The sequence below is a fragment of the Rissa tridactyla genome, chromosome 1, assembly GCF_028500815.1.
Source record: "Rissa tridactyla isolate bRisTri1 chromosome 1, bRisTri1.patW.cur.20221130, whole genome shotgun sequence".
In the NCBI taxonomy this organism is placed as follows: domain Eukaryota; kingdom Metazoa; phylum Chordata; class Aves; order Charadriiformes; family Laridae; genus Rissa; species Rissa tridactyla.
Window position 1 is genome coordinate 194,948,704 of NC_071466.1, and position 15,543 is coordinate 194,964,246.

The following is a 15,543-nucleotide window of genomic DNA, read 5'->3' on the forward strand; positions in this document are numbered from 1 at the left end:
CAACCTGTATTTTCATGCCAGTGAGATGTATTCCTGAGACGCAAACAAACCTTCATGCAAAAAAAAGTTTAATATTGACAAATACAGCCTTTTGGTCCTCTGTCATATGTTACCTTACATGGTTAGCCAGGTACACTGAAATTGATTGCAAAGTACAAAGCTTTCTTCTCAGCTTAAGCTGAAGGGCCTCTGTCCTATTTGCAATGAAACATGTTCCTCCAAAAACATTCTTTTCGAATGCCAGCTAAGCCACAAGTCTTTCAAGCTACAACTAAACAAATACCAAAGAACAGAAACAAAACAAATATAACTAGCCTCCAGAATAAGAGTTTACTGCTTTTGCCACCACATGACTACCCTGAACAAGTCCAAAACAAAACTACACATAAACCATGATGGCAGTAGGAAAAAATAAAATGCAGTGATTCATGTAAAATGCTTACCATTTGGTGGGTCTCGTCTTTTTTCTGTTGAAAAAGAAAAAGAGATATTTATTCCTAGGTATTATGGAAAAATTCATTCTAAATTTCAGTTTCTAGTGAAGCTTTCAACAACCTTGAACTCATACTTAAGAATCTATTAATATCCTTAAAGCCTACTTGTGCAGTTGAAACAAAGCATTACAGAACAATAAAAACCCCATCTTAGATAATAAGCACCTATTTCAAGCAAGCAAACTGAGTAGGAGCATAAGGAAATAGCTACTGAGTTGGTTTCAGACATTTTGACTCCAAAGTAGAGGTGAAATATTCAAAGAGCAGCTGTTTTGGTATAACCTATCAAAGTAAGCTTTTTGAAACCTCATGCTTTCTGATTTCCACTGAATGAAACTATTCCTTCATTTTTATTTGAGATATAATTAGCACTTTTATATAGTATTGTTCTCTCACAAAACCTAAACCACATTATAATTATTTTGGGGTTTATGCAAAGAAACTAGGACACCGGGGCAAGACACTTCACCTATATTATCCCACAGGAAATAAATAATACAGAACAGAATTAGAATCACCTTAGTACTAATCTGATATTCTATTCGCAGTGGCAAACTGTTTCACCGACCATGAAGAATTTGGCTCAATGATTGAAAATGTAGTTGTAAACACTTCACACCTCAGTACTCTCAGCCTGTAACAGGAAATCCTCCTTTAAAGGAGATTTCCCTCGTTATTAATTCCTATCCACCACATTTACTTACCCTACAACCCCCCAAAATGACACTAACCTACCCAGCAACTGTCCTTCAAAACCTCCAGTACACAGTTACCCTATCTGTGTACCTACACACACTCTTAAGCAGCAGTAGCCTTGTGGGCAAGCAGTCTGCCATCTCATCACACCAAAAAACATGGTTCTACAAGGAAGGCTGTACGTCACTCCCTTTCAGATCTGCAGTATCTGAAATCTAACTAGAACCCCCAAGAGTTTTGTAATAAGAATTTGTAACAGACATTTCGCTTTTAAGCAAATCCCAGAAAAACTGCTAACTTCTTTTATTTTTTTCCAGACACAAACATAAGGGGAAGGGAGTAGGAGCTTCCACAGATGGTGTTGACCATGTCCTAGCAATATTTTTAAAACAAATAAATACACAATCCTAAACGTGCAAGGCACATCAGCCTCCTATCAGTCAGCTGATCTTCAGGTAGGAATAAAGAACCTGTCAAGGTCATGAAACGTTCAGGAGGAAGGTGACCAAAACCCCTTGAGAATCAACTTTTGCTGAGCAAGCCTTGTAAAGACAGACAGTTGCCTCTTAGCTCACGGCAGATTAGTTTTAGGCACAGAGGTGGAGAATCTGTGCAAGGGTGCCTCAGCAAAAGGTATCAGGTCTGAGGGGAGAAGATTTTTTTTTTTTTTTTTAAAGAAGATTTTTGGCCAAATACTGTGTTTTCTCTTCCTAGAATATTCAGTTTAAGAAACCACTGTTGTTGTGTTGCCAAAAAAAAAAAACCCACCCAAACCCCAACTCAACTTTTGGAACATAATTAGAGTTTTATTCAACAAGTCAGAGACAGCAAAGGGGAGCGCAGGACTGACTTCAAGTCATTTGGCACAGGATGGGAAGCTGGCAAAAGCGGAAGGTATTCATAGGAAGTGTTAAGTGGGCCCTGGGCCAAACCATGGGAATCCATTACAATTTTCATTAGAAGAAAGACTTCAAAAGAAAAGATAGTGGAAATAAAAGCAAGACATTTTAAATGCTTCCTGTAATTTTTGCTGGGTATATAAAAGATTAATTGGTGGCGCAAAGATACTAGATCTGTTTCTGTGGTTCCCACTGCTGACTAGAAAATACGAACTCCTGCTCTGAAGTGCAGAGGACCAGACTGGAGAGTGGTGGATTTCTCCTTTTTTGAAAATGGAGATGCCTACTGATCCAAAACAGATCAACTTCACCAGCTGCCTATGTCCAAAAAACACAGCTCTTTTTAGTAAGTATTCCTGGAAATGAGAATGATCTCTGCTGAGAATTGAATCCAATGCAAGCTGAGCACTTCGGAGATGCCGTTGTCTCCCAGGCAGCAAAACCAAAAAGCTGTGCCCAAAGATTAAAAAGAAAAAAAAAATCCATACAAAATATCCAGTTTGAGGCTTATGAAGTGCATTAGGACCAGGAGCTAAAAGCTTGTGGAGGAACAAGGCAGCTTCAGAAAGGGCTAACAGAGCTCCCACCCATGAGCTACGTGCAGTCCATAAAACGTTAGTCAAGAAGCCTCCTACTTCAGAAAGGCAGTTAAGACAAGCCTCTGTTCTACAAGTCTCTGCTGCCCTTTTATGGCTGACTGCTCAGAATGCAGAGGGGACACTGCTGTGTGTAAACATGTTAACACTCCCAAGGCAAGATAATAAAAATAAAAACTAATGGTACCTCCGTGCAAGAAACCCAAAGTGAGAATATACTATGCTGACAAGCACTGAGAAGAGAAACCTGCTTACCAGGGGAAGTATTTGGCATCAGTTTAAGTAGTAAATGGAGAGATTATTTAGGTAAGTCTACCAGAGAAATTAACTCTGTTAGAAAATTAGGAATTTAAGATGAATTAAAAAAAATTAAGAAATTAACTATTAAATTATAGTAATTTCTTCTTAATCTAAGGTTAAGAATTTGAATTTAAAAATCAAAAAAAATAAAAAAATAATCAGAACTTAGCTAGATGAAAACCAGTCTGATATTAAAAAGATTAAGACAACACCACATCAATAATTGTTTCTCTGTCCTTCTCCCTCATTCTATTCTCTATTGGATATTTTGTACATTTGCAAGTTTTTGCACATTCTCTATTTGGAGCCAAACTTTCACCTCTCTGGAGCTCCAGATGCACTTACTCAGGAGTTGTCTGTATACTGGAGTGCATTTCAAGCCGAGTGAGGAAGCGCAGAATACCTCTTCTTGCAGCTGTTAGACAATATTTTGTGTACTAGGCTCAGCACCAAGACATAGCTTTGTGAACCAGAACTGCTGTTCTTGCTACCTTCCAACAACACAAGCTTTCCATAAGACTCCTGGAAAGGTCTCCTAGCAAGCCTTGAACTGTATAACAGGCTGCTAAGTGATCACATGGAGTACTCACTTGGGTTGAAAGCATGTCAGGTGGCATTGCCATGAAATGAACGATATTTTGGAAGGCATGAGAGTAAAAGTCCCATTAAAACAGAAAAGCATCAAAACTACAAGACTGTTACTTCTGTGTTTGAGAAGTTAAGACACATTAGAATACACAATCTATATATACATTATAAATAATATAGAACTTTTATATATCATTGATATTATATATAAATGGTTTTATATAAGCATTTATAAATAAACACACACACACACCAGCAGCAAATCAGCTTTGACCTGGGCAAGTGCAAAGCCCAAGCATTTCAGAAGCACAATTAGATACAGTCGCATCAATGACAAATACAGAACTCCATCTGGTGGCTTGACTAAGGAATCTCATGATTGGTTTCAATCCTTGTTTTGCAGCTCTTAACAAGAAAAAAAAAAAAGGTGGAGTTTTTTGTTTTAGTTTTTTTTTTTTCCTTTTTTTAATTAAAGTTGTCTTCAAGTTGTAAGTGTTTGGGGAGGGGGAGTTGTTTGTTTGTTAAAAGACAATGTACGGAGTAAGATAATCCTACAACATGAGTTTTAGCACAAACCCCAAGATATTATCTCAAAGATTAAAGAAGAAAAACTTCTGTGGTCCTGTAAAAAAAAAAAAAAAAAAAAAACACACAAAACCAAAAACCCAAAAAACCGCAAACAACTATGTGGAAAGACAGAGGTGAACCTCTGTCCTGTGAACAGGAGGTTTGACTGAACCACCATTTTCAAACAAAGTTTGTTACGGCCAATAAGGCAAACATATTTCCTCCCAAGTCATGTCTGTGCACTGTTAGCACTGTGTTTTAGACACCTAGTAGAATGAAACTTCAGGAAGAAGAGATGCAAGCTGATGCAAAATTACTTTTGCACAAGTATGAGAAACAATTAATGACACTTCTTAATGACCCCACTTCTTCTCATAAAACCCTATGCACTTACTCTAATTCTGAGCAGAGGGAATCTTAAAGAAGACATTTAAGCTTCCAGAACAAATGTTCTCCACCTGAGTCACTGTACCGGAATGAAATCCAAGTGAATACATATAGATCACATAGGTTCCCAAGAACATTTGCACGGATGGCACTCCCATATGAGGGCTTCCTCCCTTTGTATCAGTCTACGCTGCACTGCTAGTGCAAATCAATTCCAGAATGGATGCAAGTCCATGCTACAGCTGACAGCAAGCCCGAGCACATCCCTGTGCTCCCAGCCCATGTTTTACATCACCTTATTCTTCATGGACATATGGCTGTCAGACAGGCAAGTTGTTTATGGGCTCCCTGGAAAAGGACCAAGACAAGATCTGCAGGAAGCCTGAGCTCCCTGTAAAACACTGACCATGTTCCTAAGGCATCTTGCAGCTGGCAAAAAGCATGCTGTGCTTCAGACTGGCCTGTGCTGCTATGTCTCCTGTTCTTAGCCTCCGCCAGGATCACTAGTTTGGAATAAAAGATATTTCTCTACTGAACGCTGGACCAACGCCAAAAATTCATTCACATGAACTACTGAACATACCAGATGGTAAAATCTTTGTTACAATCCACTTGGGCTGAATTTAAACAAATCAGTTATAAACAGCCCAGAGCTAAAAAGAGGGTTTAGTCAAATGTGAAAACAGCTTACGGAAAGATTTCTAGTCTTCCCACTGACAGCTTACCGTTTTTGCTTCCTCCTGATCTATATTTTCAAACACCACAACCTTGTAGTCTCAGCTGACAAGGAAACTTACAGCAAGGGGCATCCAGTTGCATTATTTCAGAAAAATATTATTTTTGCACAATAGAGAAAAGAAGCACAGTTTAATAACACAATTGCTTTTAAATGTAAGTATGGCAATAGTGCCTCCAGTAGCTTTCAGACATAGAAGTAGTTTCCTGCCTCCCCCCAGAACAACATAAACAAGCCTGAATTTAAGATTAATTTGAATATTTACCAGATTTTCTCTGCCGTCGTCCAAGTAAATCTGTTACTGTTTTGCGGAATAGTTTAGCTTCTTCTTCATTAGCAAAATTAAGACCAACTTGACATGTCTGAAAAACATTAATATTCCCCCACCCATGACTAAGAAAATGTTTCAAAGGCTTTCTCAAATGTCTTCTTAGACCTTCTGAAGGTATAATAAAAAAAAAAATCATCACTGCAAATTTGGAACTAAGTCTTAGTGAAACATTCTATCTTAGGAATGTCTGTCTACTAATCAAGTTTCTAGAGATCATGGCTAACAAATCTGAGCAAAATCTTGTAGCTTGAAATCAAAGTGGGGAGAGAAAAAATTGTGCTTTAAGAATATATGATACTTCACAAACATCATCTGCAAGTCAAAATCTAATTTCATTAAAGGGAGTTGAAAATAAAAAACTCCAGTTTATGCTTGTGTCCTATGGATTAAGTTTTCTAGTTGAGATTTAAAACATCCTTTTATAATAAGCTTAAAAAGCTTCAAGGAACACAGATAATATTGTACTTTTATAAATAATTTACAGAATGAAATAAAAACCTCAGTTATAGTAAAAGCAGCTACTGTTCAAATAAAAGGCATTTTAAAATAGATATTCAAAGACGTTGAGACTCACATCTCCAGCAAAGGTATGAAAATATCCTCTAGGACTATTATATACAAAGTTATTGTACAGCTCCTGCTCCCACAATAATTTCCCATCCTGAAAAGAAGAAAAAAAAGTATTTTTAAAAACTTAGATGAATTGCAGAGTTTAACTTCTTTCACAATAGAACCTATTAAGAGTTGGAAACTGCATGGTGTTAAACATCTGCCTTGCTATTAATCCAATGAATGAGCTCAATCAAAATCAAAATATACTGGAACTTGCGGTAGAGCTGTGGAAGACTATTGCATCTTTCAAGTTCTACAATCCTGCAATAGTGATGCTGGGAGCAGTAATAGTGACCAGTGATAGGAATACAGTGATAACAGCAATAGCAATAAAGGAGACTTCCAGTTTCATGGTATTATGTCAGGCTTGACTTGAAAACAGTTAACTTAAAGGGAACAAAAAACTCACCTTTTTAGAAAGTTTTATATATTTAAACAGCATTACAGTTCAGCACCCAAGGAACAGGTTTCTCACTAAGTCTAATAGTCAAGTGACCAAATCACAAAGTCAAATGCAAGCGCCAAATGGCAATCCTGAACAAATCAGAGAGACTTCAGGCACTGAATGCTGACAGATAACAAGCTGTTCCTAGCTGTAGAGATAATGGGAAGCTTTCCAATGTCTCAGCAAAGTCAGTAGGACTTATGCTTCTCAGTATCATTTTTGTTATGAAAACACATCTTGGACACTTCATCTCTTAGTTCCCACTGTCTTGAGTGAAATAATACACCAGGACAAAGATCTTCAGTATGAATGTACATATTGTGGAGGGGGAAAAAGCCCCACTTGTTTGTCCTGCAGTTTTCACATGCACCAACACACTAAACAAAAAGATTGTTGCCACCTGTACAGAAGTGTTAACTTTCACTAGTTTGACTAATCAGATCCATACATGACAGCTTCTGTGAGCTGTAAGAAAATGGTATCTGGTATTTATTTCATCCATAAAAGTTGACATCTATGAAATAATTTCAATTTGGAATACCTAAGAAAGTTGCACTTGCCTATTAATAAGCACTGTAACTGCACCGCTTAAAGCGCAACCATTTACTTGAGAATTTCTATGAGTTTGTAGCTACGACACCCTACACTCATCCAATTCAAAATGCAGAATGAATACAACCAAGCTTGAAGAGCCTGAAAAAGAAAAAAAGATGCTTACCTTAATGTCAAATATTCTGATAAAATATGACCTCTGCGGATTGTCCTTTACAAGGCAAGCTACACCACAGCATTTCTTTGACCACATGGCATTGCGATCTGCTGCATATATTTGAACAACTGCTGAAGACATCGTCTAAAAAGAAAAGGTAGCTATTATTTTCAAGTTAAAAATCATAAATTCTACATTTCATCTTTTATCAAAGCATCTCTTAATTTTGTTCCTTGTTCCAAGCAGCAACTTTGATGATTTCCCAGGTGGTAACATAGTAAAGTTCAAATGACCCCAAATCACTTTTATGCTTTAGATTGTCATTTCTATGCAAGATTTAGACAGCTTAAGAACAATGAACTTTTTTTTCTTGTTACTGGCAGACCAGTAACTATGGCAGTAACAGAGAAGCCCCACTGTGCAACTAAATTTCTGTCTGTTCAGTAATTCAAACTGGATAGAAATACAATACTCAATCTAGAACTGTAAATTACACAGCGCCTGGAAACACTCTCGGGTACTCGAACGCAACTGTTTACATTGCTTAATTGTTCAAATGGTCTCTGGCATGATTTTAACCCATGCCAACTAGCAAACTCCTCAAATTCTTGGGCATGGTTTGAGCATTCACATGAGCTAGGCTCCTTCCCAGTTGGCAACTTGAAATCGTCCGGTTTTCAAACTGAGAGATTTTAGTAAGAGATAAAGATTATTCCACACCAGACTGCTTCAGTCATTAGGAATGTTCCTCAGCACATTTTCTAGTATACACATGTCCTACCTTAAGAGTCCGACGAGTGAATGAAAACTGGAGCGTTTGAACAATATTTATTTAGCAGCCAAGTCATAAGGACATAAAGCTTAAAGGCTCTGTAATGGGACAGACCCATCTAGCCCACCATCTACTCTCCAACAGCACCAGATGCCTAGGTAAGAATACAAGAGTACACCATTACACTACAGGAGTATACCCCCAGCGACTAGCAGGATGGACCTCAAAGCTCCCATGAACCACCATACGCGTTTTACAGCACACGTTGGTTTTTTCCTTTGTGAATTTATCTAATCGCTCTTCAGACCCTTGTGAACTTCTGGGCATCACAACACCAGGCAGGATTGTACTTCTCAGTTCACTTATGTACCGTGTGAATAGTTAGCTACTTTTACCTAAAAGTTTGCCACCTGCTAGTATCAGTTGAGTGTCCCTCCTTGTTCTTACACTAGGAGACGGTGTTAATGGCTTCATAGTTGGCTTTCCATGCTGTACATGCTTTTATAGATATTCGTCACACTTCTTCACCCTGTAAGTTCCCAACTGTTTAGGAAATGGTAAGTTTTAAGTCATTCTTGTACCAAGAAAAAATAAAAAAAATCATTCTACACTTAAATTAGCCTTGTCACTCTCACATGATCTTACTTAGTCCTACTACATCCTTCTTGGATCAGGGATGAGATTCCGCATGAATCCAGTTTGTTAGCCTTTTGAACACAGGGTCACAATCACACTGTTCTCTGTTTTGTTCTCTATTTCTCTCTCTGTAAGTTCAAGTGCTTTATTTCCTTTTTCAATATGGAACACTAAGCAGATATTTTGATAGATCTGTTACAGTTGCAAGAGGGATCATATCTATTCTGAGTAATGGGCTCCTTATGAGGTCTTCCCCACCCGCTCTACAAGCATTACTTTGCCTTCATCAACACCAACTACTGGCCAAAACAGCTGACATCCTGAATGCAGGCATATCTTGTCATATTATAAGATTATCTACTACATATCTCTATCACCCATGTCATACTTTTCAACTGGTTTAAAATAACCAAAAGAATAACCTAAGTTTCATAGTATTTTTTTTTATCAAAACACTTTCCAATTTTGTTAAAATAGAGTCAAAGTAATATAGTCAAGACTGACAGCTACTCCTTGGGGAAGTTTATAACCTTTGCCCAAGAACTGTGATGTAACTTTCACAAGTCAAGATATAATTCCGGAAGAGGTGGTTGCAAGGAGGAACGAAGTTGTCAGACTGACTACTAATCTTTCTGCTAGCCTACAGAAAAAGTCAAAGCATGACCGACTGATGAAGAGAAAGGTTGGCAGTTGCCTCCTCAAATGCTCTACAGCTAAGTTAGAATAAAACTTATCTCCCTATAACCTACAGAGCAATATGAATAATTTAATCATAACTGGACTTGTCAGATGAGTAAAAAGTGACTCTTGAATTAGCCATACTACCACAACAATACAGCTGACATTAAGTTACAGGCATAAGAGATGCCATTTTACCCCTTATGTTGCAACAGGCAAGGACATAATTCTGAGCACAGCTGGCCAGATTACGTTCAAAACTTCTGCTAACAGCTTTTTCTCTCATTTCTCCAATATCATCTCATTGTCGAACTGATAATCATGTAGACACAAGACAACAAAAAGGAGCACAGGTGGGTCACTCTACAGTTGAAACGAAGACATCACATTCAACCACAGCAATCATCCCACTGTCTGTGCAAGAAGCCGTCTCAGCCTTCCAAAACAAGTCCAGCTCCACTAACCTTCCCCCAACAGGACTACCCACACAAATGGGGGGGTCTTGGCAGGAGTTAAGCAACTTAAATTCAAGCCATAGAAGACAGGGATCTGTATCAAGAGAGGGTTCCCCACATGTCGCTTCCTATCGTATCTAGCAGCAAAAGCACCAATTGGATTACCTGGGTAAACCAGTAACTGTCGTAACTCGACAACAGTTGCATATAAAACCTTGATCCAGCACCTACCCCATGAGTAGGCAGAAGAATATTACACAAAAAGAGTGTGTCCTCATTCTGCATAATCATAATAGATTTAATGTACACTTGGATACCCTATAAGCAGAGCTTAATTTACAAGTTAGAGAACAATTTCACTGAGTCTAAAGTAGGTGTTGTTTTGAGGCCTACCAAGTTTTAAGTTCAATTACACTTTAACTTACTCATTAGCATTGTGCAAATTCCTCGTGTTGACAGACTGCCATGAGGTTTTCACATGTTAGAACATATAATTACAAATTCCACTGTTACACCACTATCATTTTTTATTAGAGGGACAATACAGGAAAAAATACAAGGTGTATTTCTGGAGGGACAAGGATAATAAAATCCAACTCGTTTTACTTCAGCCACTGTTTTCATCGTGCAAAACAGTGTTGCCATGCTTTATGCTATTCAGTTTCTGGAAGACAGTGGCAAAAATATTTAATCATCCACAGCCTTTGGAAACTTACAAACTTATCTGCAAAATCTAGAAGCTGTGAAAATATATGAATCATAAACTTCATCTACTGCTATTCATTATGAATACTAGCAACGTAAATTCAATTAAAAAAATAAATTCAACTTTAATTGCGAAATTGCAGCATCTGAGAACATTTACACAAATATCGTAATGTGAGTATTCTACTGCATTTTCTGAATAAGCATTCATTTTGTCTGTTTTGAAGCCAATTGATAGACCCAGCTCAGTTTCTCACAGCATTCTTGAAGAGAATGTTGCATTTAAAAGTATGGGTTCTTTAAAACTATATGTAAATATTTCTTCACAAGAGGTCACATCACTGATTTCACAGACAGAATTGACAGAACTGCCATTAAATACTCAATGTAATTAATGTATTATCTGTGATATAGTAAGTTGATTTGTTACTTAATACCTAAAGTTATTACTGCATTTTCAGGAGAAGGATTTTGAGGTTGGCACTACTGCTTTGCTGAACAATTTTGCTGAGGACCTTGTCCTTTTTATATACCTATATATTTGGAAAAGGTGCACAGGGGAAAGAAACAAGGTAGCCCACCAATTACTGATGGGCCATGGAGATGAGCCTCCAACCCCCTCAGTTCCCTTTATTTTTTCCAAAGTCAGCCTCGAGCTGCAGGACATGCCATTGATTCCAGGGACTTGTCACACCCCTCAAACAGATGAGCTATGAAGCAGTAAGTCTGGTCTTGTCAGCTGTACGCTGGCTGCCTCACTGGCAGAGCTGGTCTCATCCTTGGACACACGTACTGCAGGATATGTGGTAGCAACAAAAGGCTCCTGAAAACACCTTCTGCCTGCAAAAGGTAGCCACAACTAGTCATCGCACGTTTGTAGAATGTGATCACAGCAGCCACTGATAGTTTCCAACCGCGCAGCAGATAGCTGTGTACTTTGATCAGCTTCTGGTGTGAACATTTGCTGCAGTAGCCTGTCAAGTTAATGACTTGCTGTAACTCAGTGTTTCTCAGAAACAGTAAAGCAAGCCAACACAGACAGTGGCACATCTCATTACAACAAAGAGCCATCGCACTAGATTGCTTACGGTTGACATGGATTGTAAAAAGCTAAGAAATTACAGGAGACTACAGACATTAAAACATAGCGGGCCAAAAGTCACAACAAAGAGCAGCAGCAAGACTAAGGCTGTAAGAGGATGTTCAGCCATGTCAGTAGACACCAGAGCAGAATGCAGTTCAAGACCCAACGGGATGGATTTTGTCATGTTCACATGCATCTGACAACTGCTCGTGGTGCAAAGATCAAGGACTCATAAAATAACTTTGGTTTGATGTGAGCTCTTTACGTCTTACAGTCCAACCTCCTGCTCACAGCAAGGGTAATTAAAAGCCTAGAGTTCCAGTTGCTCAAGGTCCTGTCCAGTTAAGTTTAAAGGCTACAAATCACGCCTGGGAAACCTGTTCCAGTGCTAATCACTCCCATTTCAGTGCTTGTAAAAATGTAACTAAGTTTAATGTATTCTCCTAATGGTTCAGCACTGTTACATGCTGACAGTACTACTGAAGACACACCAGCAGCGACTTTCAATCTTTTTCCAATTTTAAGAGTCAGTTTTTCCAATAAAGGTGCAGACCCCTGCATATGTATGTAATTTAATCCCACATAACAGACTTGCTTTTCTTAGGTTTCCTTCCCAGTCCCTGGAAGTATCTTAAAAATAAGACGGGGGAAAAAAAGACCTTGCCCTGTAATGTAGAAATACAAGCAGCAGCAGTTGTTTCCAAGCAGAGTAACCTCTTGGGAAAAAAACCCCATGCCAATACAATGCCAGTGGCTTCTTCATGAAGTCAGTCTGAAGACTTTCAGCCTGAAAGTCACTGTGAACACAATTAGCTACTTGAGGATTTCTGTGGGGAAAAAAAGCTATGGTGAATAGCTGTGTGTAATCCAAACCCTGTAAGAATAGAAATCAATATTTTTATTATATTTTCCTTAAAGTAGGTATCTGGAAAATTTTTCCTGATCAATAGTACAGATGGTGAGAAGGTACCTGTGGCGGGCATTCTTTAAGACCTACTATGGTGGCAATTCTCATTACATCTAAACCAACATGCTGAAGCTTGACCAGGTGATGCTGGGTGCTCCTGGGTCACTCATTTCTTCTTTGACACAAGACCAAGACAACAGCCTGCAGTGTGCTTCTAGGGGTGGCTGTTCAAGAATAAAGGGCTGTTGCCATTCACTGACACTGAAACCGCAGTAAGTAATAATCTTCCTCAGACAGCAGGGTTCAGGAACAGAGACGTGGTGACGTCAAGTACCACTTCACTGTGGAAAACGCTTAGTGAGGTGCAACTCTGATCTTGACCACAGCGAGGACAGGAAGCTTCAGCACCAAGGCAATCTCTAATAGCCTAGCATTATCTGAGTCATGGAAGATATAGAAACTCATTAAGACTCATGAATAAGAAAAAAGCGGAAGTGAGAATGCAGGGTAGCTAACTCTATAAAACATCAAGACTAATCTACAGAAAATTAGGCAATTAGACAGAACTCAGTGGTTGACATTTCTTTCTCTAGATTATGAGCATTCTGCAGAAAAACAATCCAAAGCGTAACACTAACCAATCAAGCAGAAATATTGCTTGAAATCTTAGTTTATTTCAAAAAAGCTTATGCTTAAGCAATTACACATTAGATGTCGATACTTTAATAAATTCTTGTTATTCAAAGCAAGCAAAAACAGAGTTAGACTGACAATACCTTCATGTTGTTCTGCAATTACCTTATCTTCAGTGTCATAAATATACGTAGCTTCCAAAAACGTTTCTGCGGTGCTCGACCCAGCTATGCATTTTCTCTCATCACTCTTAATACAGAAACATAAACAAAACCTGCTGCAGAGACCAGGCCCTGGAACCTCCTCACCTTCTCATGGGAAGGCCTTTGGTGGCCTACACAACCAAGCTCTGCTCGCTCCTTCTGGTGGTTTGGTTTCCCTTCTGCACAAGAGGTCCCATTTCAAGAGAAAACGTAGCTATTTTCTTGGCACTGAGGATGTCTCCTGCCATGTGGGAACAGCGTGTTCCCTTCCTGCTAGGAAAAGCTGATAACCCACTTCTAGGGTGAATGTTCTCATCACCATGCAATCCTACAGAAGGCACACACTGCAATCTCCTCCAACCGTGTTTTTAACTGAATAAGCCTGCCACTATTCAGATGATCCCCAACCAATTAGGGCACATAAACAACATGCAAGTATACTTCCCTAACAATTCCCACAGTATAAGTAGCAGAGGCATTTGCTAGAGTAGACAAAAATATTTCCTAGTGCTTTTACAGAAACTTCGAAAACTTGAGTTTAATCAGGTTCAGAATACTACAATATATATTAGCCCTGGATAGTGGGTAATCCAACCTTCTTTAGCATGGGTGTCTAGTATGATGGTTTAGCTGCAATTCGGGCATAACAGCAAGAAATATGAACACTTTCACCAAGTTTTAAAGGTCTCGATAAGCATTCACAAGTGTCAACTTGTAATTACTTTTGCAGTTTTAGATGGGAAAGGATGGAGATAGGAACAAACAGCACAAGGAGAAAAGACTTGCGACACTAAAGGCAGACTGCTTTTGCTTCCTCCTGACACCTTCGTCTGAAGGACTACAAGGATCATGGCCCCAGATGACAGAAAAATAAGTACAATGGATGCATCCAACTGTCTTTTTAGCCTTTTCCCCCTCAAGAACAGTGGATCAGGCTATTTATGGTCACTGCATCTTGTAAAAAAAAAAAAATAAAAAAAATGTGATGATACTGTCTTGATAGTACACATACGTTTCTGTAGATAAAAATACTTTTCAAGGACTATTTTTACTATGAAATTGGATTTTAGGAAGCTACGTTTTGCAATTCTCAGACTGGCTTATAATTTATGTCTTTGCACTAGGTTGCCTCTAAAATCTTCACAAATAAATCCAACATGTGACAGTGTTTGTTCACTGGGGATTTGGATACTTCTTTATTTGCAATTTGGGTAAACTGTATTTATTTCAATTTTTAAAGCTATTACAGCTGTTAAAGACATATTTAACAAATTACTAATGACCTTACCTTTAAAGATAATTGTGTATTGCAAAAAAAAGTCACCTTCAGATGCTACAGGAGAGGATTTTAAACTAGTTTCCCATAGAAAGAAGAAATACAGAACTTCAGAAGTTTGCTGGCAGATTTCAACAAGTTAAGCAGCTGGAAACAATCTTCTGATTTTAATGCCATTTACAGGACACTATTTTCAGAGGACAGACTGACTGCTCCACAGACAGGAAAACTAAAGCAAGATTTCACATTATTTGACAGAACTGACATAAGAGATCTTTTTGTAAATACCCAATCACATGAGAAAAGCTTTATTTGGTGCAAGCTGAAAAATTACTCAACTGAAGACACTGAGGCCTCACCAGTTCTACTGCCTGTGAAATTATTTGCCATAATCACCAACAGCGTTCAATTTTAAGCTCAAATATTGCTTTTCATTTTTTAATTTCCTGTGACCACCCACTAATTTAAAAATGCACTATGCATAGATGCTAAGACATTAATATTTTTTCCACCTATACACAAAGTTAAGCTATGCTAAAAATAAAGCCACTGCATAAGAGATGTTGCCTTTTTCTTATTTGAAGGGAGAAAGAAGAGAGGAGGTTTTTCTGAAATGTCAAAAAGCCACTTTGCGTATTTCCTATCATTTCTGAAACAGAAAGATCTTAAATCTAAGGTAAAAGACAGTTCTACACAACACATCATAGCCCGAGACATTTAAGAGATCAAGAGACCAAAACCCATTTTTAAAAAAAACCAAAAAACGTTAATACCCAAGAACAGATTCCCTGCCTTGTTCAGCTTCAGTCAGCTTCAATATCCTCACTGAAGATG

At 38.3% G+C, this 15,543-nt stretch overlaps 1 protein-coding gene across 2 annotated transcripts in view; it reads right to left on the reverse strand.

The window, feature by feature from the left end:
• WASL (WASP like actin nucleation promoting factor) overlaps positions 1 to 15,543 on the reverse strand; it is a 51,072-nt gene that overhangs the window by 16,125 nt on the left and 19,404 nt on the right. For both annotated transcript variants that reach the window (XM_054216820.1, XM_054216830.1), the window contains exons 2-5: positions 7,370 to 7,504; positions 6,169 to 6,255; positions 5,529 to 5,625; positions 444 to 467 (exon numbers count right to left, since the gene is read on the reverse strand). In XM_054216820.1, coding sequence (XP_054072795.1) covers positions 444 to 467; positions 5,529 to 5,625; positions 6,169 to 6,255; positions 7,370 to 7,504 — 343 coding nt within the window. The remainder of the gene's footprint in view (positions 1 to 443; positions 468 to 5,528; positions 5,626 to 6,168; positions 6,256 to 7,369; positions 7,505 to 15,543) is intronic.